General features: G+C 42.7%; 3 protein-coding genes across 4 annotated transcripts in view; 1 reads left to right on the top strand and 2 right to left on the bottom strand.

The window, feature by feature from the left end:
• Positions 1-15,377, bottom strand: part of LOC126561246 (inositol 1,4,5-trisphosphate receptor) — a 437,037-nt gene that overhangs the window by 223,286 nt on the left and 198,374 nt on the right. The window lies entirely within an intron of this gene.
• LOC126561609 (protein wech) overlaps positions 1-15,377 on the top strand; it is a 374,746-nt gene that overhangs the window by 259,725 nt on the left and 99,644 nt on the right. The window lies entirely within an intron of this gene.
• Positions 10,129-15,377, bottom strand: part of LOC126563519 (mucin-5AC) — a 68,250-nt gene continuing 63,001 nt past the window's right edge. The window contains exons 2-5 of the mRNA XM_050220164.1: positions 11,307-14,060; positions 11,038-11,234; positions 10,528-10,960; positions 10,129-10,448 (exon numbers count right to left, since the gene is read on the bottom strand). Of these exons, the coding sequence (XP_050076121.1) occupies positions 10,129-10,448; positions 10,528-10,960; positions 11,038-11,234; positions 11,307-14,060 (3,704 nt within the window). The remainder of the gene's footprint in view (positions 10,449-10,527; positions 10,961-11,037; positions 11,235-11,306; positions 14,061-15,377) is intronic.

Genomic DNA, 15,377 nt, shown 5'->3' with positions numbered 1-15,377 from the left:
ATTGGAATATCTGACTTGTAAATATTAAACAGCAGTGGGGACAGGCCACTTCCCTGCGGTACCCCTGTCGATGGGGTGTAGGGGTTTGATGTTGAATTTGCGATGTGTATTTTCTTACACCGATTTGAGATAAATGAATCTATGTTATTAATTAAAGTTTGAATATTAGTCCTTGGTGCCAAATGGAATCAAACGCTTGTTCTGTATCGAGTAGCACTACTCCTGTTGATTTCCTGTTTTGTCTGCTGTGTCTGATAGTGTTTGTTATTCTATGTAATTGATTAGTGGTTGAGATAGATGGTCGGAATCCAAATTGACTTGATAGTATTATGCTGTTGTTGTTTATGTGCAACGATAATCGATATTCTATAAAATTTTCAAAGATTTCGCCTAAACAGGTCAGTAGACTGATAGGTCTATAATTCTGAGGGAGGCAAATTAATGAACTAAATTTTAGAATTTTGACTACAAATTGGCAATGGGTAAAATGTACTAGAAGTTTTGCTCAGAATAATCCACACAATAATAGTTCAGTTATGCTTTGGAATGTAGTGTAAAATATCTTCCACACAGTGTAATTTAGCACGTTAGCTCAAAAAAAAACATTCGGTTGCCTCCATTTCAACAATCTATTTATATTTAATTTGAATGATGATTTAATATTGAATTTTAAAGCACTGATTCTCTCCCTTTAAAGAGCTAAACTTTCTCACTCACTGCCACGACATCACGTTTATCATCGTCCGATGCAGAATATTAGCCCATCAATGAGGCTTTTAATTGAATCTGTCTGTGCATCAAACGTAGTGGCAAAACACACCGCAATTTCACGTGCTGCAATTTGTCGTGTGAGAATTTCTTACAGCATTAATTACACACACAAACACACTTGACAGCAAACCGTACCGTGTAACAGGAGGGGAAAGAAAAGCAAACACTCCCCCGAAACGGTGGCTTAGTGCGGTGGTTGGCTTCTGCTACGGAAGATTGTTGTTTTTCCTGTGCAGCAGGAGCAACCACATCGAGCAGCAGAAGCGGGTAACACTGCACCAACAACACAGAAAAAAGCAACAGCAGCAAAAACCCTCCAACCCAATGGGCAATAAACCGCGCAAGTGCAATGAACTTGAAAAATGCTAACCACCGGTTCAGTAGCGCGCCGTACCCTTCTCCCGAGCTGCAAGGTGAATCCGTCGTGCTGTCAGCACTCGGAACAACGCACACACAATCATGTCCCCTCCCGCGCCCCTGAAGGGAAATTTGAAGGGTTAAGCACTCCGCCGCGCACCATGATCGCCGGAGTGCTCGAAACGCAAGATTTGAACGGGAAATTAAGACACGAACCCGAATACGGCTGTGTAGAGCGGTGGCTGTTTGACCACCGCTGAGGGTTTGGCTCTTCCTCTTTTCGTGTGTGTGCGTGTGTGTGTGTGCCGAGGTGCCACTGTTCTTTTTCTTCGAAGGTTTTTACAAGCAATCATACTAAATGATATTTACGTTTCGCCAGCCACCCTAATGCGGACTCGACTGCGGGAATATAATGAACGGTTTTGACTTGAACCTGTCGGTGCTTTCTCCGTGTTAATTCGCGGCAAACGCTTGTTGTGGGTTGGAGCTGTTGAAAGCTCAATATTATTAGTACGCAAACAATTTGTGGTTTAAAATTTGATTAACAAACGAGGCAAGCGTTGGCACGGCTGGGATGGCTGTGAGGTACGAATTTTGATGTGAAAGGGCAAAATGGGAAGATAAAAACAACAAATTATAATGCAATTTGCTTAAATGAAGATTTTTAGTAGGCATTAACAAGGAAAAAATGCTCAAAGTATTGATCGTTTTGTCATTAATTTTCCTTTTTTAAGTGAATCTTAATTTTCGTGCTTTTAAATTTTTTTAAAGAAATTATGCACTTAGTTAGATCAGTTTTTCTAATGAATTATAGTACTTAGCGCGATGAATGGATCTATCTGAATTTTCTCCTACCGGAAGCTTTTATATCTATTGACATAAATGGCAAAAATGGATTAATAAATTAGCAACGTTTAATTAAAATTCGTTTAAAAGAATTTTTGGAAATTCCTATTAATCGAGTAATTAATTTGATTCAACTTAAATTATTTCAAATAACTATATTTTCAGCATAGTTCTATTGTAAAATATAAACTTTTGTCAAAAAATGAATAATAGCTAAAATAGAAAGAAATAAAATGTAGAAATAATAATATTTTACTCTCAGGGCGGATTCGAATAATTCAAATCCAAACCAAAATTTACTGCTTTTATGATCTAAATTAGAATTTTCGCAACCTTCTAGCCTGAATAATCATTTCTTAATTTTTTGCAGCACGACAACTTTGCTACAATTTTGAAACTTTTAACAATAACGCTATGAAAAACTTTAAATAAAAAAGATAGTGTTTGAAGATCAAACTAATGTGAGCAATCCTTCCCTTCAACTGTCGGGTTTTCGATAAATTAAGGCAAACGTTCCCGGAATGATTGTGATTGATTCAGCAATAGCTCGAAATATCTCGCAATATCACAACACCCTGACACTGCAAATTGACACAATTTGTTCCCAACCTTCCCATCCATCCATCATCATTCATCCGGTCCATTTTAGTTGACCTACGGATAGACTTTTTCCAGCGCGAAAAAGAGCACGTGTAATAGTAATAAATTTTACTTCTATCTCGTTTTTTTTCTGAGCACCGGAAACACACACACACACACCTTCACCTTGCCATCCCGGAAAACAAACTGTAAGAAAAGCGGCGAACAGGGAGAGACACAACAGGAAAAAGCAACAGAAAACAGTTCAAACTCGCAATTTGGCACAGTTTTGCTTTGATTAACCTCATTCGATTGCAACACTTTGGTGACCGTTCGGAGGCAACAGAAAGCGTTGGAGAAAGGAATGGAACAGTATTTTAATTTCGCACAACTAGACGATGATCGAATGATTCTTCACGAGGAATGTGTCATGTAGTAATCGAGCAGTACTAAGTTTGCTTTCTGCTACCAATCGGAAACACTACGATAGAAACACTAAGGTTTCTATGCTGGAACATGGCCGTTGCAAAACGGATCGACTGATCGTACATCGAAATTCGTTTTATGCTTATGCACACACGCACTTCACAGACACTCAAACACACAAACAGATACACTAAATACAATTGCAACAAGGGGGAAGAACCGGGAACGCAACACCTGTGCCAGTTTGCTGCACATCCGAATGCACCACCAATTACATAGCCATCGTCGCCATTCGCGTGTGAAGGTTTGATGAGGGGATTGGATAGGGCAAACTTGAAACACAACATCTTAACGCCGAGAACCATTTACTTCACTGAACATTGTTACTCAAAAGCACAGGAAAAAATAAACCTTAAAATAATAATCAATAGAAAACCTTTCTCTTGCGATACACAGCACTACCACACACAAACACAAATCCGCCCTTGCTGTTGGTTGTTCAAAAGCACCACACGGCAACCGAAACACGGCCGAACGGTTGGAAGTTTCGTACTGGATTGAAAACACATTCCCGGACTGATCCTTTGCTGTGGGGAGTTGCGATCGCGAGAGCTCGCCTGCGTACCGAACATTTCTCCTGATACGTTTCTCTCGACGATCTCACGCATGTTAAACGGCAGACCAGACTCTCTCTCTCTCTCTCTCTTTCTCTTTCGCGGGGGCCAGGGCTCGGGAAAGTCGTGTCCGCTCAGTACGAGTTGCGTCGGCTCTCTCTTTTGTTGGGCTTTTACCCCCAATCCACTCCATCTTGGAATGTGCGTGGCGGCCAACCACTTCGAGGCACCGTATGATCCGTGACGTCCGTGACCTAGAGAAAAGCATCTCGGCATCAACAACAGCAAAAGCAACAGCAGCAACTACGATTGCTTCCCTTCTTTCGCTAACCAGACAAAATCCCAGAATGGTTGAGAATGTGAAGATGGCATCGAAAAGGGAAGATGGGAGTGTCCATATTGAGCTTTGGGAGTTTGATTTTCAAGTGAAGCAAACTACAAACACACATATGTATGCTCCCTGTTGGGATTGAGGAATGGGTTGATGAAATAGTTCACTGCAATTCAGGTAGATGTAAAACCATTATTTGATTTGATAGGACTGAAGAAAGTAGACTTAGAAGGCGTGATGTGGCCATCTTAAAAGAATTTTACAAAAAGATCAGAAATAAAAGAGCTGGACTGTATTCTAACCGTTACTAATATTATTTCCTTTGAAGCCATTTTTAATCAAGAGCTATTGATATTGCTTATGCAACTTGGTGTTGTTTCTGTTTTGTAGTAATCTGTCTGTTCTGTTGTACCTCTTATACACTCAAATTTCAAGTTGACTCAAAATCCAGGGTTAAATCAATATTTGTCATAATTAATTGTAAGTAAATAAATAAAATAAATATTTTATTTTGAGCTTCATAAATAGGTAAACTAAACATGGATGCTCAAATATATAATTCTCCCTGGTCAGAAGGACTCCCTTCTTCATGGCAAACAATTAATGTAGCTGTCATTACAGATAAACCAAACCATATTTTTCGTGGTTTAAGCAGTAAGTCAAATTCGTACTTGAAATAATCCATATTATTAATATTCCCCAAATATTTAGTACACATTTTTCTCCTTTCCCTCCTACTGTTTGATCAACCCAATACATCCAAAATACTGTAGGAACACAAAGCTTCTTGTACCGATTTTCCCATAACATTCTTTTCGGATATCTGCTCCATTTCTACATCACCGTGTTTACCTCCCGAAACTCCAAGCAAACACAAGAAACAATACCCAAAAAGCACCACTCCAGCAGCTTTGGTGACGCGTTGTATGACATTTGTAGGTCACCTTGTTGAAGTAGTCGCAGAAAATTGGGAGATTGGAGTTATTCGACGACTGTTTGCAAACGACAAAATATTTCAACCCACCACGACAGTGACTCGAAATTTCGGTCCTATTGAAATTGAGTACCGTTCGGCAAGCGTTCTCTGGGTCTCGCTTTGGTTAGATGAATAAATTGTAAACTGTTTGAGAGGCTAAAAAAAAACCACTCCGCATCAATTGACCCTTTCGAGAGGCTGTAACGGTGTTGGGGATTATTGTTTAGTTGCTAATTTTGTGGGAGGATACTCGGTATGTAGCCAGTAAATTGTGCCTAAACTAGCTTGTGGGTAGATTTTAGAAATCGAAAAAATAGTTTACAGAAATCCTGCAGCGTGGGCAAACTTATCACGTGTCGTGAGAGATTTATTATTTGGCAAGGTAGGTTAGTGAAATGTATCGGACGGCTTAATCCATGAAAATTATTGAACCGCATGCCCAGTAACATCGCACATGGCTTCTCTTAAAGGTACTTTGGTGAGGAGAAGAAGGAAGCAAACGGTATAAATCACCTGTCTTTTATCTTATCTTAGCAGGAGATAGATATAATGAAGATTGTACTAATTTATTTTTTAATTTTAATTATTTGTTGTTTTATGCAGTGGTTTGGCTCGCAAACCTTTGACCGATTTACAATCGATAGCGTATGTCTTCTAATGGATGAAAAAATGCTGCCTTCTATCACTGAATTTATAGTATTTTTTCGTTTTAATAAAAATAACTACAGCAGCATGCAATGATGAAAATTGTAACATAAAAGTTGTGTAATCGCTTGCATGCCAAAATCATTTACCATTTTCACATAAAACGGTAAATTTCATAAGGCCGGGGAATCATGATTGCGAATGAATTTCTTGTTTTTTGCACGTGTAATATATTGCTACTTCAACATCGTGTCGGTCTCTTCATGTTTTAAACATAGACCAGACACAGCTCCAAAACATTGGTTGACTTCCACGGTTTTAAGACAACGGTTTCGAAAACTTTTTGAAATGATGAAGAGAAACAGATCGAGAGAGAGGGAGAGAGAAAAACAAAAGGAAAAGAAAAATACATTCACATGCTCATACGGCCTCACACACACACCCTCCAAAGCCAAGGAAGCATTTTTCAAAGATTTGGAAACGGTTTTTCGTACCGTTTGACGGTCGCACTAACGAACCACCGTGAATTGGAGGGCTGTGGGGTGATCATTACTAGCTCTGTTGAACCTGCCGAGCGCAGGTGGCCGATACGCACACGCACGCACAAACACACACGCAGAGTGAGCCAGCGTGGTTGAGAGAAAGATCATTTAAATATCAGTCAAGGTTATTCGATGGACGGTAAATGAGCGTTCGAAATTTCGAAACATCATCAAATCAGATTGGTGTGCCGATACACAGACTGCGGGACGGGTGACTTAGGGAGAAAGGCTTAGCTGCATGATAAGACCATTCAAATCTGGCCATCAACAGTCAACCAACAGAAAAAAAACAGTTCATCGAACCACTAACAAAATGAGGTCTTTCGTATAGTTCTGTACGAAGCAGTACGCACCTCTTGAGGACAGGATCGAAGCTCTTTAAAACCCCGCGTCGGTTGTGAAGATGTTCTTCTCGCCCCAAAAAAAACCAAAGATCCAAAAAACCGGCTTCTGGCTCGATAGGAATCAGCAGAAGGGTCGACGAATCATCACCGTCCCGTGCCCTTGTTGCACGCATCACCCGCATCTGTTCTGCAGCGAAATAAGGAAAAGTGACAGACCTACATACGGAACAGGGGGAACTGGTATCTTTTCCTTTTCACTCGGTCATTGACACAGTTTCACGGTGCTACACGTCCGACAGCTTAGGCCCGGTTCGGTCGCTTCTGCCTCGGCCTTCCCTTTTCGCGGTTCGAGCTGGTTATTCGAGTGGTCTTTATCGTGGTCGTCGTCGTTGTCATCGTCGTTAACCGCAGAACAACAACAGCAGCGGGGGATCGAGCAGATTAAGCGAGGAATGATTGCCCGTTGGTGATAGGATGAGAGTGGTTTAGGGAAAATTTGCAAATGATACAATGATGTTTAGCATTGCAGAAAGATGTTGCAGAAGCTCGAAGACGGTAGAAGTAAAGGAGTAAAATATTCCTGAAGTAATGTTATAGTTTTGCAATGAAAATAAAATTACTGTTTATACATTTGACACTTGCATTTCTAGGCAATTTCAAATTTAACTCTAAGTTAAAGGTCAATGTATGAAATATTTTTACAGGTTATGGCTTAAGTTTTTTCTAGGAATTTTCATTCAATGTAATTGTAAATGTAATTTATAGCATGTATGCTTATGTATGTTTTTCTGTAACTCACTGTGAAGAAAAATGCCAAGCATTTATTTAATTATGCAACAGATGGCGCTATAAGTTTCATCGCGATCGTGAGCTTTTAAGCTTTTGGGAAAAAATGGTCGATCTGCTACATTTTTTTTTATAAACTATTTTTTATTTTACAAAAATGTCGATAAGCAATGTGCTTTTAAAGAAAAACATTTTGGCTAAATCTGTAGATAATATTAAAATACTTCGTCTAATTTCTACTTGTCTTCTCGTTGCTGGAATATGCTATCGCTAAAATCTTTTGATTTTTCCACTTCTAAAAACTCACATGCTAAATTTTTTTTTCATTACAGAATATCCCTGTTGGTTTCTTACTCTTTTTCATATATTTTTACTTACCTACCGGGTATTTTACGCTTTCCCATATTTTTTTAATATCTCCCATGATCTTTTGGCGGTTTCTCAATTTGTTTTTGGTGTCGTCGAGTGATATTTATAATGATTTCTAGTTATATATGTTGTCGCCCCACAGTTTTTTGCCAGTTGCCAGATATTTTTATAGTAGTTTTTAAAACTTTTTACAATAAAAAAGATATAGATAAAGCAAGATTAAAAGAATAAAATTGCATATATTTCCATTATTTTTGAACACGTATTCGAAGTGACAACCACAGGAGCGGCCTGGTGGTATAGGCGACAACAGCGCAGGTTTTCAAACGGTAGGACCGAGATTCAAATCCCATCCCGTAAGACTGTGCTCAAATCGCCGTAGTGAGGACTGACTATACAACTACGTGGTTATCGGGCAAGTCTTAGTAAGCCATTCGATGGCTGGCGTGATCTTAGAGGTCGTGAAACCAAGAAGAAGAAGTAGCAACAATGTGGTTACGACCTGTTATATTAAAACAGCAGAAAAAATATTTATGTTTAAATATTTTTACAACTTCTATTAAAATGCTTAAAAATTTTTTTTATTTATTAATATGTTAGGATGATGATTTACCACCGCACTGTCCGTATGTTTTTAAAGGTGCAGAAACTGGCTGTAGCTGTAGCATGATTTTGAAACAACGTATAGAAAGAATTGGTTAGTGCTCCGGTTCAAATAATTTATTACAATACATTAACAAAAAAAAACAGTTTTTTCGAACGATATTTAAATATCAAAAGGACCCCGGGTAACCCTCAAAAATGCGAGACGAAAACAAAAATACCTGCGAAACTGGCGAAAAAGCTCGATGCATTGCCAAACATGCAGGGAAAAGCACAAAACAAATTTCTAGATAGGATAAACATTATTTGAGGAAATTGTCCTTGGGATACACAGAACATTATTATGGGAAAAAGACAGCTACCAGCTACTAACATCTCAAATAAGACACAATTTCCTTTTTGATTATTAAATGAAATTAATACGAAAAAGGTGTGAACCAAAAAGGCCTTAAAATTGAAATCTTGTTATAACTAAATCCATAGTCAATTTCCACCACATGTACGATAAGGACATAATAATATCTCCATTTACGTTTTGTCAGAGCTTCGATAACTCCACAAATGAGTTGAAAATACTCTTCACAAATTCACCTAGCATATGTGTTAACACAAAACTATCCGATTCAATATGATCTTTCACAGTTTCGATACAATTAAAATTTCAGATGATAAATTGGCTTACATATTGCTGGTGGGTTTAATAGATCTTACTGTAATTTTAATAAATTACTAGCCTGAATATTTGAATGTTTTAAAACTCACACTTCTTCTCAAAGTGTTGTCGCAATTTGACAATCGACAATCTAATCTTGCAATAATTAGGTCTACGTCTGTAGATAAACACATCAAAACAAATAATAGAGAAGAGCAATTATTCGTGGATCGGATTTAGTCGATCATCCGTCATTTTTAATATATTTTTTTTAACAAGCCATAGATTTCACCTCGAAGTATTTTATGTGTATCTACTATTTCCTTCTTTTGATGATTATTTGAAAATAACAAAGATTAAGATTCTGAAGATTTTAAGATTCTTCAATAAATATTGTTAAAGCACGCCTAAGACGCTGCTTTTATCTTTTGCGTAAAATCATTAAAAATTCTTAAACTTTTTTCGGATAAAACAAATCAATCAAATCGATCACCCAACTGGTATAGTCACAAAACATCAAAACTTTTTATTTCATTTTTTTCTTTATATTTTCTTCCCCTACTCTTTCCCATTCTCGTTGCTTCTCTCGTGCTTACTTACCGTGCGCCCACCCGTCAAAAGCGGTGGTGCAGCCTCAAACGTATAAAATATTACAAATAAAATAATCCTATCAACTATCGGAAAGAAGGAGCGGGTCTGTTTCTAAAGGCAAAGTACAAAGGACAAGCTTACGTCTAAATCTTCAAAGCTACTACATTTCTCACAATGTACATAACAAAACAAAACCATCTAATGGAGACGTACATGCTACTACTGCTATACGGTGCATTAAATTGCTTTTCGCTATCACTTCAACAGGCTCTTGCTGCGATACGTCTACCGCCATATAATATGTGCTTTAAAGTAATGCTGTATGCGTAGCGTTTCCACTTTTTCCTATATCAGTGCAATTGTTTGGCTACGTGTAGCGTATTAGAAAGCTATCCCAAAGTAGTATTGTCACTACACTTCCCTACGCACTACCAATGGAGAGATAATTTAATCGAGATGTCTAATGTATTAACACACTCACAAATATACGCGACCGAGTCCCGCGCACATCGTACACACGCGATGAATGACAAAACAAAGGGATGACGATGATTGCTTGTTGGGCTAATGTAAAACACAAAACACAGAGAGCCTAGATATGTACAGAATTCAGCTTAGTAATTGCCCGCTTGGCAGGGAAGTTCCGAAGCGAACGCTTTCACCAGGAAAACGCTACACCGTATCTTCCAGCTGGCCTTAGATTTCACACTCAAACTCCGATATTCGTCGGTTAAAGTACACCATGCCCTGTTCTAGATCTTCACTGAACCCGCTCACGTCCAGATACTCGGACGTATTTGAGGTATCGTTGTCCTCCAGCTGCCACTGGCAGAGTGTCCTCGCGAGACAGGTGCGCGCCTCGGAAAATGTTGGCCGTTGCCTTGGGTCCTTCCGCCAGGTTCGCTGCATCAGATCGTACAGCTCCGGTCGACAGTCGGCCGGTACTTCTGGGCGAGCACCGTTCGGAACACTTCGGACCACTTCACGACCGGAAAGGTTCGGGTAGGGAGTACAGCCTGTTGGAGTGGAATGAAATAAGTAAGCAATTACTTTGACAGCTAATTCTGTGTTGTTTTGAGGGAGAGCAACACATGCCTAAGGTAGCAATCTCCCACAGCACAATGCCGAACGCCCAAACGTCCGTTTCGCGGGAAAATATGTGATACTGTAACGCTTCCGGTGCCATCCAGCGTATCGGCAGCGCTGGCCGACTCTTCGTATCATGCCCGTGACTATTGCTGTGACCACCTCCGCTTCCACCACCCGCACCACCACCACCGCCACCATGCCTTCCATGAGTACCACTGTGATCGTGTCCATGGTTGTGATGCCTACCGATACCGAACGATCGGGCACTGAGGTCGAACTTGAATCTCGACTCACTGTGATGATGGTTTCGTGGCATTCGAATCTGCGCGTGCGACGATTTCACCTTCTCCAGATCGACCGACATACCAAAGTCACAGATCTTGCAGATACCGTTATGGTCTAGGAGCACGTTCCGCGCGGCAAGATCACGATGTACGATCTACAATAGAATGGACGGAAAACGGAACGAATAAGTTATCTCTTCCACTGCTACGTTGAGATCGGGTTTGATATTACCTTCTTCTCCGAAATGTATTCCATGCCACGGGCAATATCATGGGCGAAACCGGTCAACCGTCGCGGAGACAGTGGCATGATCGGTGGTCGATTATTGTGCACCGAGGGAGCTAATCCATTGACTGCTCCTCGGGCCGCTCTTAGCAGCGATAGTAATCGACCACGCATCGCGTACTCCATGATCAGCAGTTGGGGATCTGAAAGTAAAGAAAGCCCATCGAGGTATTAGAAGCCACCAAAACAGCCATAGCAAGGATCCATCAACAAACCTTGTTCCAGGCATGCTCCCAACAAAGTCACCACATTCGGATGCGATCCAAGCTTGCGCATAATCTCAGCTTCCGCCTTCAGATCACCGTGACCATTATCGCTTCGTTCCGTCTTTACCGCCACGATGCGAGTCGTGCCAAGATGTCCCGCCAGATCATCCGCTTCCGCTTTCCAAACCTGACCAAAGTTACCTTCGCCGAGCAGGCTCTTGAATCGTAAATTACCACGATTAAAATCGTGCTCAGTCATGATAGATTCGTCCGTTGCGCTGGATGTGTCCGACTGTTCCAGCCTCACCACCGGACTGATCGGTGGCTGACCATCCGGGATGTATCGTTCCAGATCGTGCGACACCTTATTCTCGCGGTTGAACACCGTTGCCTTGATGACGTACAGGACGATGATGACGATCGGGAGCATACCAAGCCCGGCCAGCACAAAGGTGGCCGTATTCATCTTGCGCATCTCAATCACAACGTCACTGTTGTGATGCAGTAGTACACCATCGAACGAGACAGCCGGTTTCTTCGTGCCGGAACTATGATCGACCGGTGGCGGTGAGGTGAATGTGAGCGAAAAGTCGAGATTTGCTGGGGAGCGGGTGGACAGTATGGGGCCAGCTAGTTTCGGGAAAATGTGAGACAGTATTGGATTGAATCCGGGCTCTACTTCGCTTCCATTGATGGGTGTTGGATCGGGTGGATTCGGTCGAAGGCCGGTAAAGATCGCAACCGTTCTGTGCTCGGGTGGACTCATAGTAGGTCTGGTCGGTTTCGGTGGGGAAGCTACCGTAGGTGGAGCCGATGGCCTGAAGTGTCTTGAGGTGGTCGTCCTCGCTGGGACGGAAGCAGTTACCGAAGGTAATGCGGAAGTTGCGGGAGCTTCTGTTGAGGTGGAAGGGTTCGTAGTAGACGTTGAAGGGATGGCTCCTTCCGTTGTGGTAGGGTTCGATGTAAGAATCAACACCGTCGTTGGTGGTTCGGTTTCTTCCTCCACAGGCTGTTCCGTGGTAGTTATCGAGGTAGTAGTCGTAGTAGTGGTGGTGGTACTGGTAGTAGTAGTTGGTCGAGGAGTCGTACTCGTACGAGTCGTTGTTGATCGACTGACGGGAACGTAAACGCGTGTATTGAGACGTGATCGTGCTGGAGCCGTCGCTGACGTACTGGTGGGCGCTGTTTGCGTTGTGCTCGTGGTCGTCATCTCCGTCGTGGTGGGTGTGGAAAGATTACGGAAGATCTGATTAATGTCCGGAATGGACACCAGATTCCTCGGTGTTTCGTAGTCCTCATCGACAGCAGGGACAGAAGTCGTTGGTACAGGATCTTCGGTTGCCTCCTGGAGATTAACAATTTGAGCGTGCGTTTCAAAGGTGTTCAATGGTCGGTAAAAGTCTTCTGGAGTTGCATCATCGGGGTAGTTGATGATCAGCTTAGAAATACCGGAACTGAGCCCAGAACCATACAATCCAGCTGGTCCAGCATACTCCTCGACCAAAGACTTGATCGGAATTTCGGTGGTAGCGGTTTGTGAAGGTACTATATTATCCAATGGTTCTACAAATGATGGTTTTGGATCAGCTTCATTCGGCGATCTGGACTCAGAATCAGTCCTGTTGGGTGTGGTAAAGTTTGCACTGCGTGAAAAGACTTGCTTCTCGTCCTCTTCATTCCCATCGGACAGATTACTGAAAGCGATCATGGAGTTGGTAAGTGCATCCGAGTGTACTGGAACAGCTTCTTGTAGGATGTAAGTCGTTGTCGACGGATATAAAGTGGTACTTCTGCTCGTTGTCGTTGTCACTGCTGTTGTTGTCGTGATCGGTAAGGAACCTCCCCGGCGTAGATAATTATTGAGGGCTACAACGTTCCTTGACTGATAGCGGTTCGACCAAAACTTGTTCTTCTCCGTCGACGGTTTCGGTAGGCTTGCATCATTCATCTCACTTAGTGCATCCTCTTTCAGCTTGTTCAGATGCGTCCGTCGTGTGTTGATGACTTGATTGCGTGCATCCAACCCTTTGTGATGGGCAGGCAGTAGCTTCTGTCCGAAGAACTGATACGGAATGAGATCGCTTTCTTCCACCGATCGTTCGGTCGATAGTGCAGGAAAGGTTTTACGATCGCGCAATCGCTTACCGCGCGTCTCCAGATACAGACTTCGGCCCGAGTGAAGCGTCGTCGGAAGGGTGGATGTTACCGGTGGGGCAATGGTGATGGTGGCTCCTTTCGCCGAGATGAGCTTGGTTATTTCAAGCGATTTATTACCGGGCGCTGGTACGGCCGCGATGAAATTGTTCGTTTCTTTGGCTAGCTTAATGCTCGATCCCGTCTGCTGTAGAGCTATCTTGCCCGTGCGCGGATTCACCACGTACATGCCGTGGATCGATTCGTCCGTGTCGAGAAACTCATCGACAGAAGCGATGCGACCGGATGAGGACGAGGACGACGACGAGCTGACCGGTACGATAAGGTTCGATTCTGGCGTGCTGCTATCTTCGACCAGATTGCCCGCAACGCTCGCCTGCTGTCGAGCCTTTAGCGAGGAAGATGATGGATGTTGGGTGTACTCCTTGCGCCATCGGTCCCGAGACAGTGCGGTACGGCGGGCTTGGAGCACCGACATGAGCTTGTTGTCGCGATTAGTCATCCTTCGCTTGGTCATTGTTGTGGACGGTGTCGTCGTGGTCGCCGTCGACGATGTTGCTGTGGTCGAGGTCCCCTCGGTAGAGGCCACCGATGTTGTCACAGTCGTCCCTGCAAACACAAAGAGTGCAACGCGTCAGAAGAAAAGTAAGACATTAACAAAAGCCCCGCTCGCCGGGACTTTAATTTGAAACTGCAATTTAAGAAACGGCACGGAGCAGACCACTCACAACGCTCAATCAGTGTGCCGCGATCGGTTCACTCATTTTGCATACCTCCCGCCGTGCAGTTCATTTTCTTCTATCCGTTCAAGTCGAGTGCCGATCGCGTAGTATGATCGATTGATCGATTGGGGATCACTGCGATCGATTAAAGCGAAACGAACCGCTCGACGGGGTAGCGGCAGGGCGGTGTGACGGCATGCGCACCGGGTATATTAGGTAACTTCCTCATCAGTCATCAGTCAGTGCGCGAGGGCAAAATTGTCACATCGGGTCAGTCAACAGATGTAAAAAGAATTGCAAACCAAGCCGATGGGCTGGTGGGCAGTTTTGCTGACCGAATACGTCAACAACATCATCGGCAGGTGCTAATCTAGCGCCATGAAGAAAGGGACCGAAGTCAATTGCCTCGTGAAGGCCAAGCTAAGGAGGGCATCAACGACTTACGGATCGGTTTGGTCATTCGTGTTGCGGAAGGCAGGTCAATTAAACTCCCTTCAGCTTCCCCATGTACACGAAAGCCCTCGCAAAGACATACTGATTTATTGACCAGCAGCAATAGATGATCGTTTAGAATTTCGCTTCACAAATTGTGTTGAAGATCCGCTTGTGAAGATGAGGCAAGAATTCCCCACCGGTGAGCGTTCTATTGTTTCCCAAGAATAAATTACATACTAGCTAGATTATGGATGCGTTTGCAGCCAAAAATTACTGGTTAGAAGTTTTAAGCCATCCCTGCCACGGGCAACATGTGAATTCAATTAACATTGCCAAAGAAGATAGTTTGATACTCATCTCGCTATCATAATTATGGCACTGGGCGAATCGTTCGATTATCGTTGGCTGTGGTTAACCTAACGTAAGCCCAAAACAGTGTCAGGGGTGAAGGTTTTTGCCTGCAGCATCAAAAACCCTGACCTGTGATCTGTGAGCTCTGAAGAAGCTTTATCTGCATTTTCTATGGTATCTTCAATGGGCAACGGCAACCTCTTTCGGGAAGATAATTGCTTGTTCCGTGTATCTTCTCACGCTTTGCTGTTATCCGCAGTATTCCTGGGGCACCCTTGTCAGCGTTTGAGTAGCGATGAGTTGTGACGTTTGGATGGTTAGGGTCAGTGGTATATACCTCCGTTTGCGATGTGCGATGTGAAGCGGGTCAATGGTCAGCATCGATGGTAGGAGGATGGGTCGGAGCTTAGTGAACCGC

Source organism: Anopheles maculipalpis, chromosome 3RL (genome assembly GCF_943734695.1).
Source record: "Anopheles maculipalpis chromosome 3RL, idAnoMacuDA_375_x, whole genome shotgun sequence".
In the NCBI taxonomy this organism is placed as follows: domain Eukaryota; kingdom Metazoa; phylum Arthropoda; class Insecta; order Diptera; family Culicidae; genus Anopheles; species Anopheles maculipalpis.
Note: the sequence above shows the minus strand (reverse complement) of the source record. Positions and strands in the feature narration are given on the sequence as shown.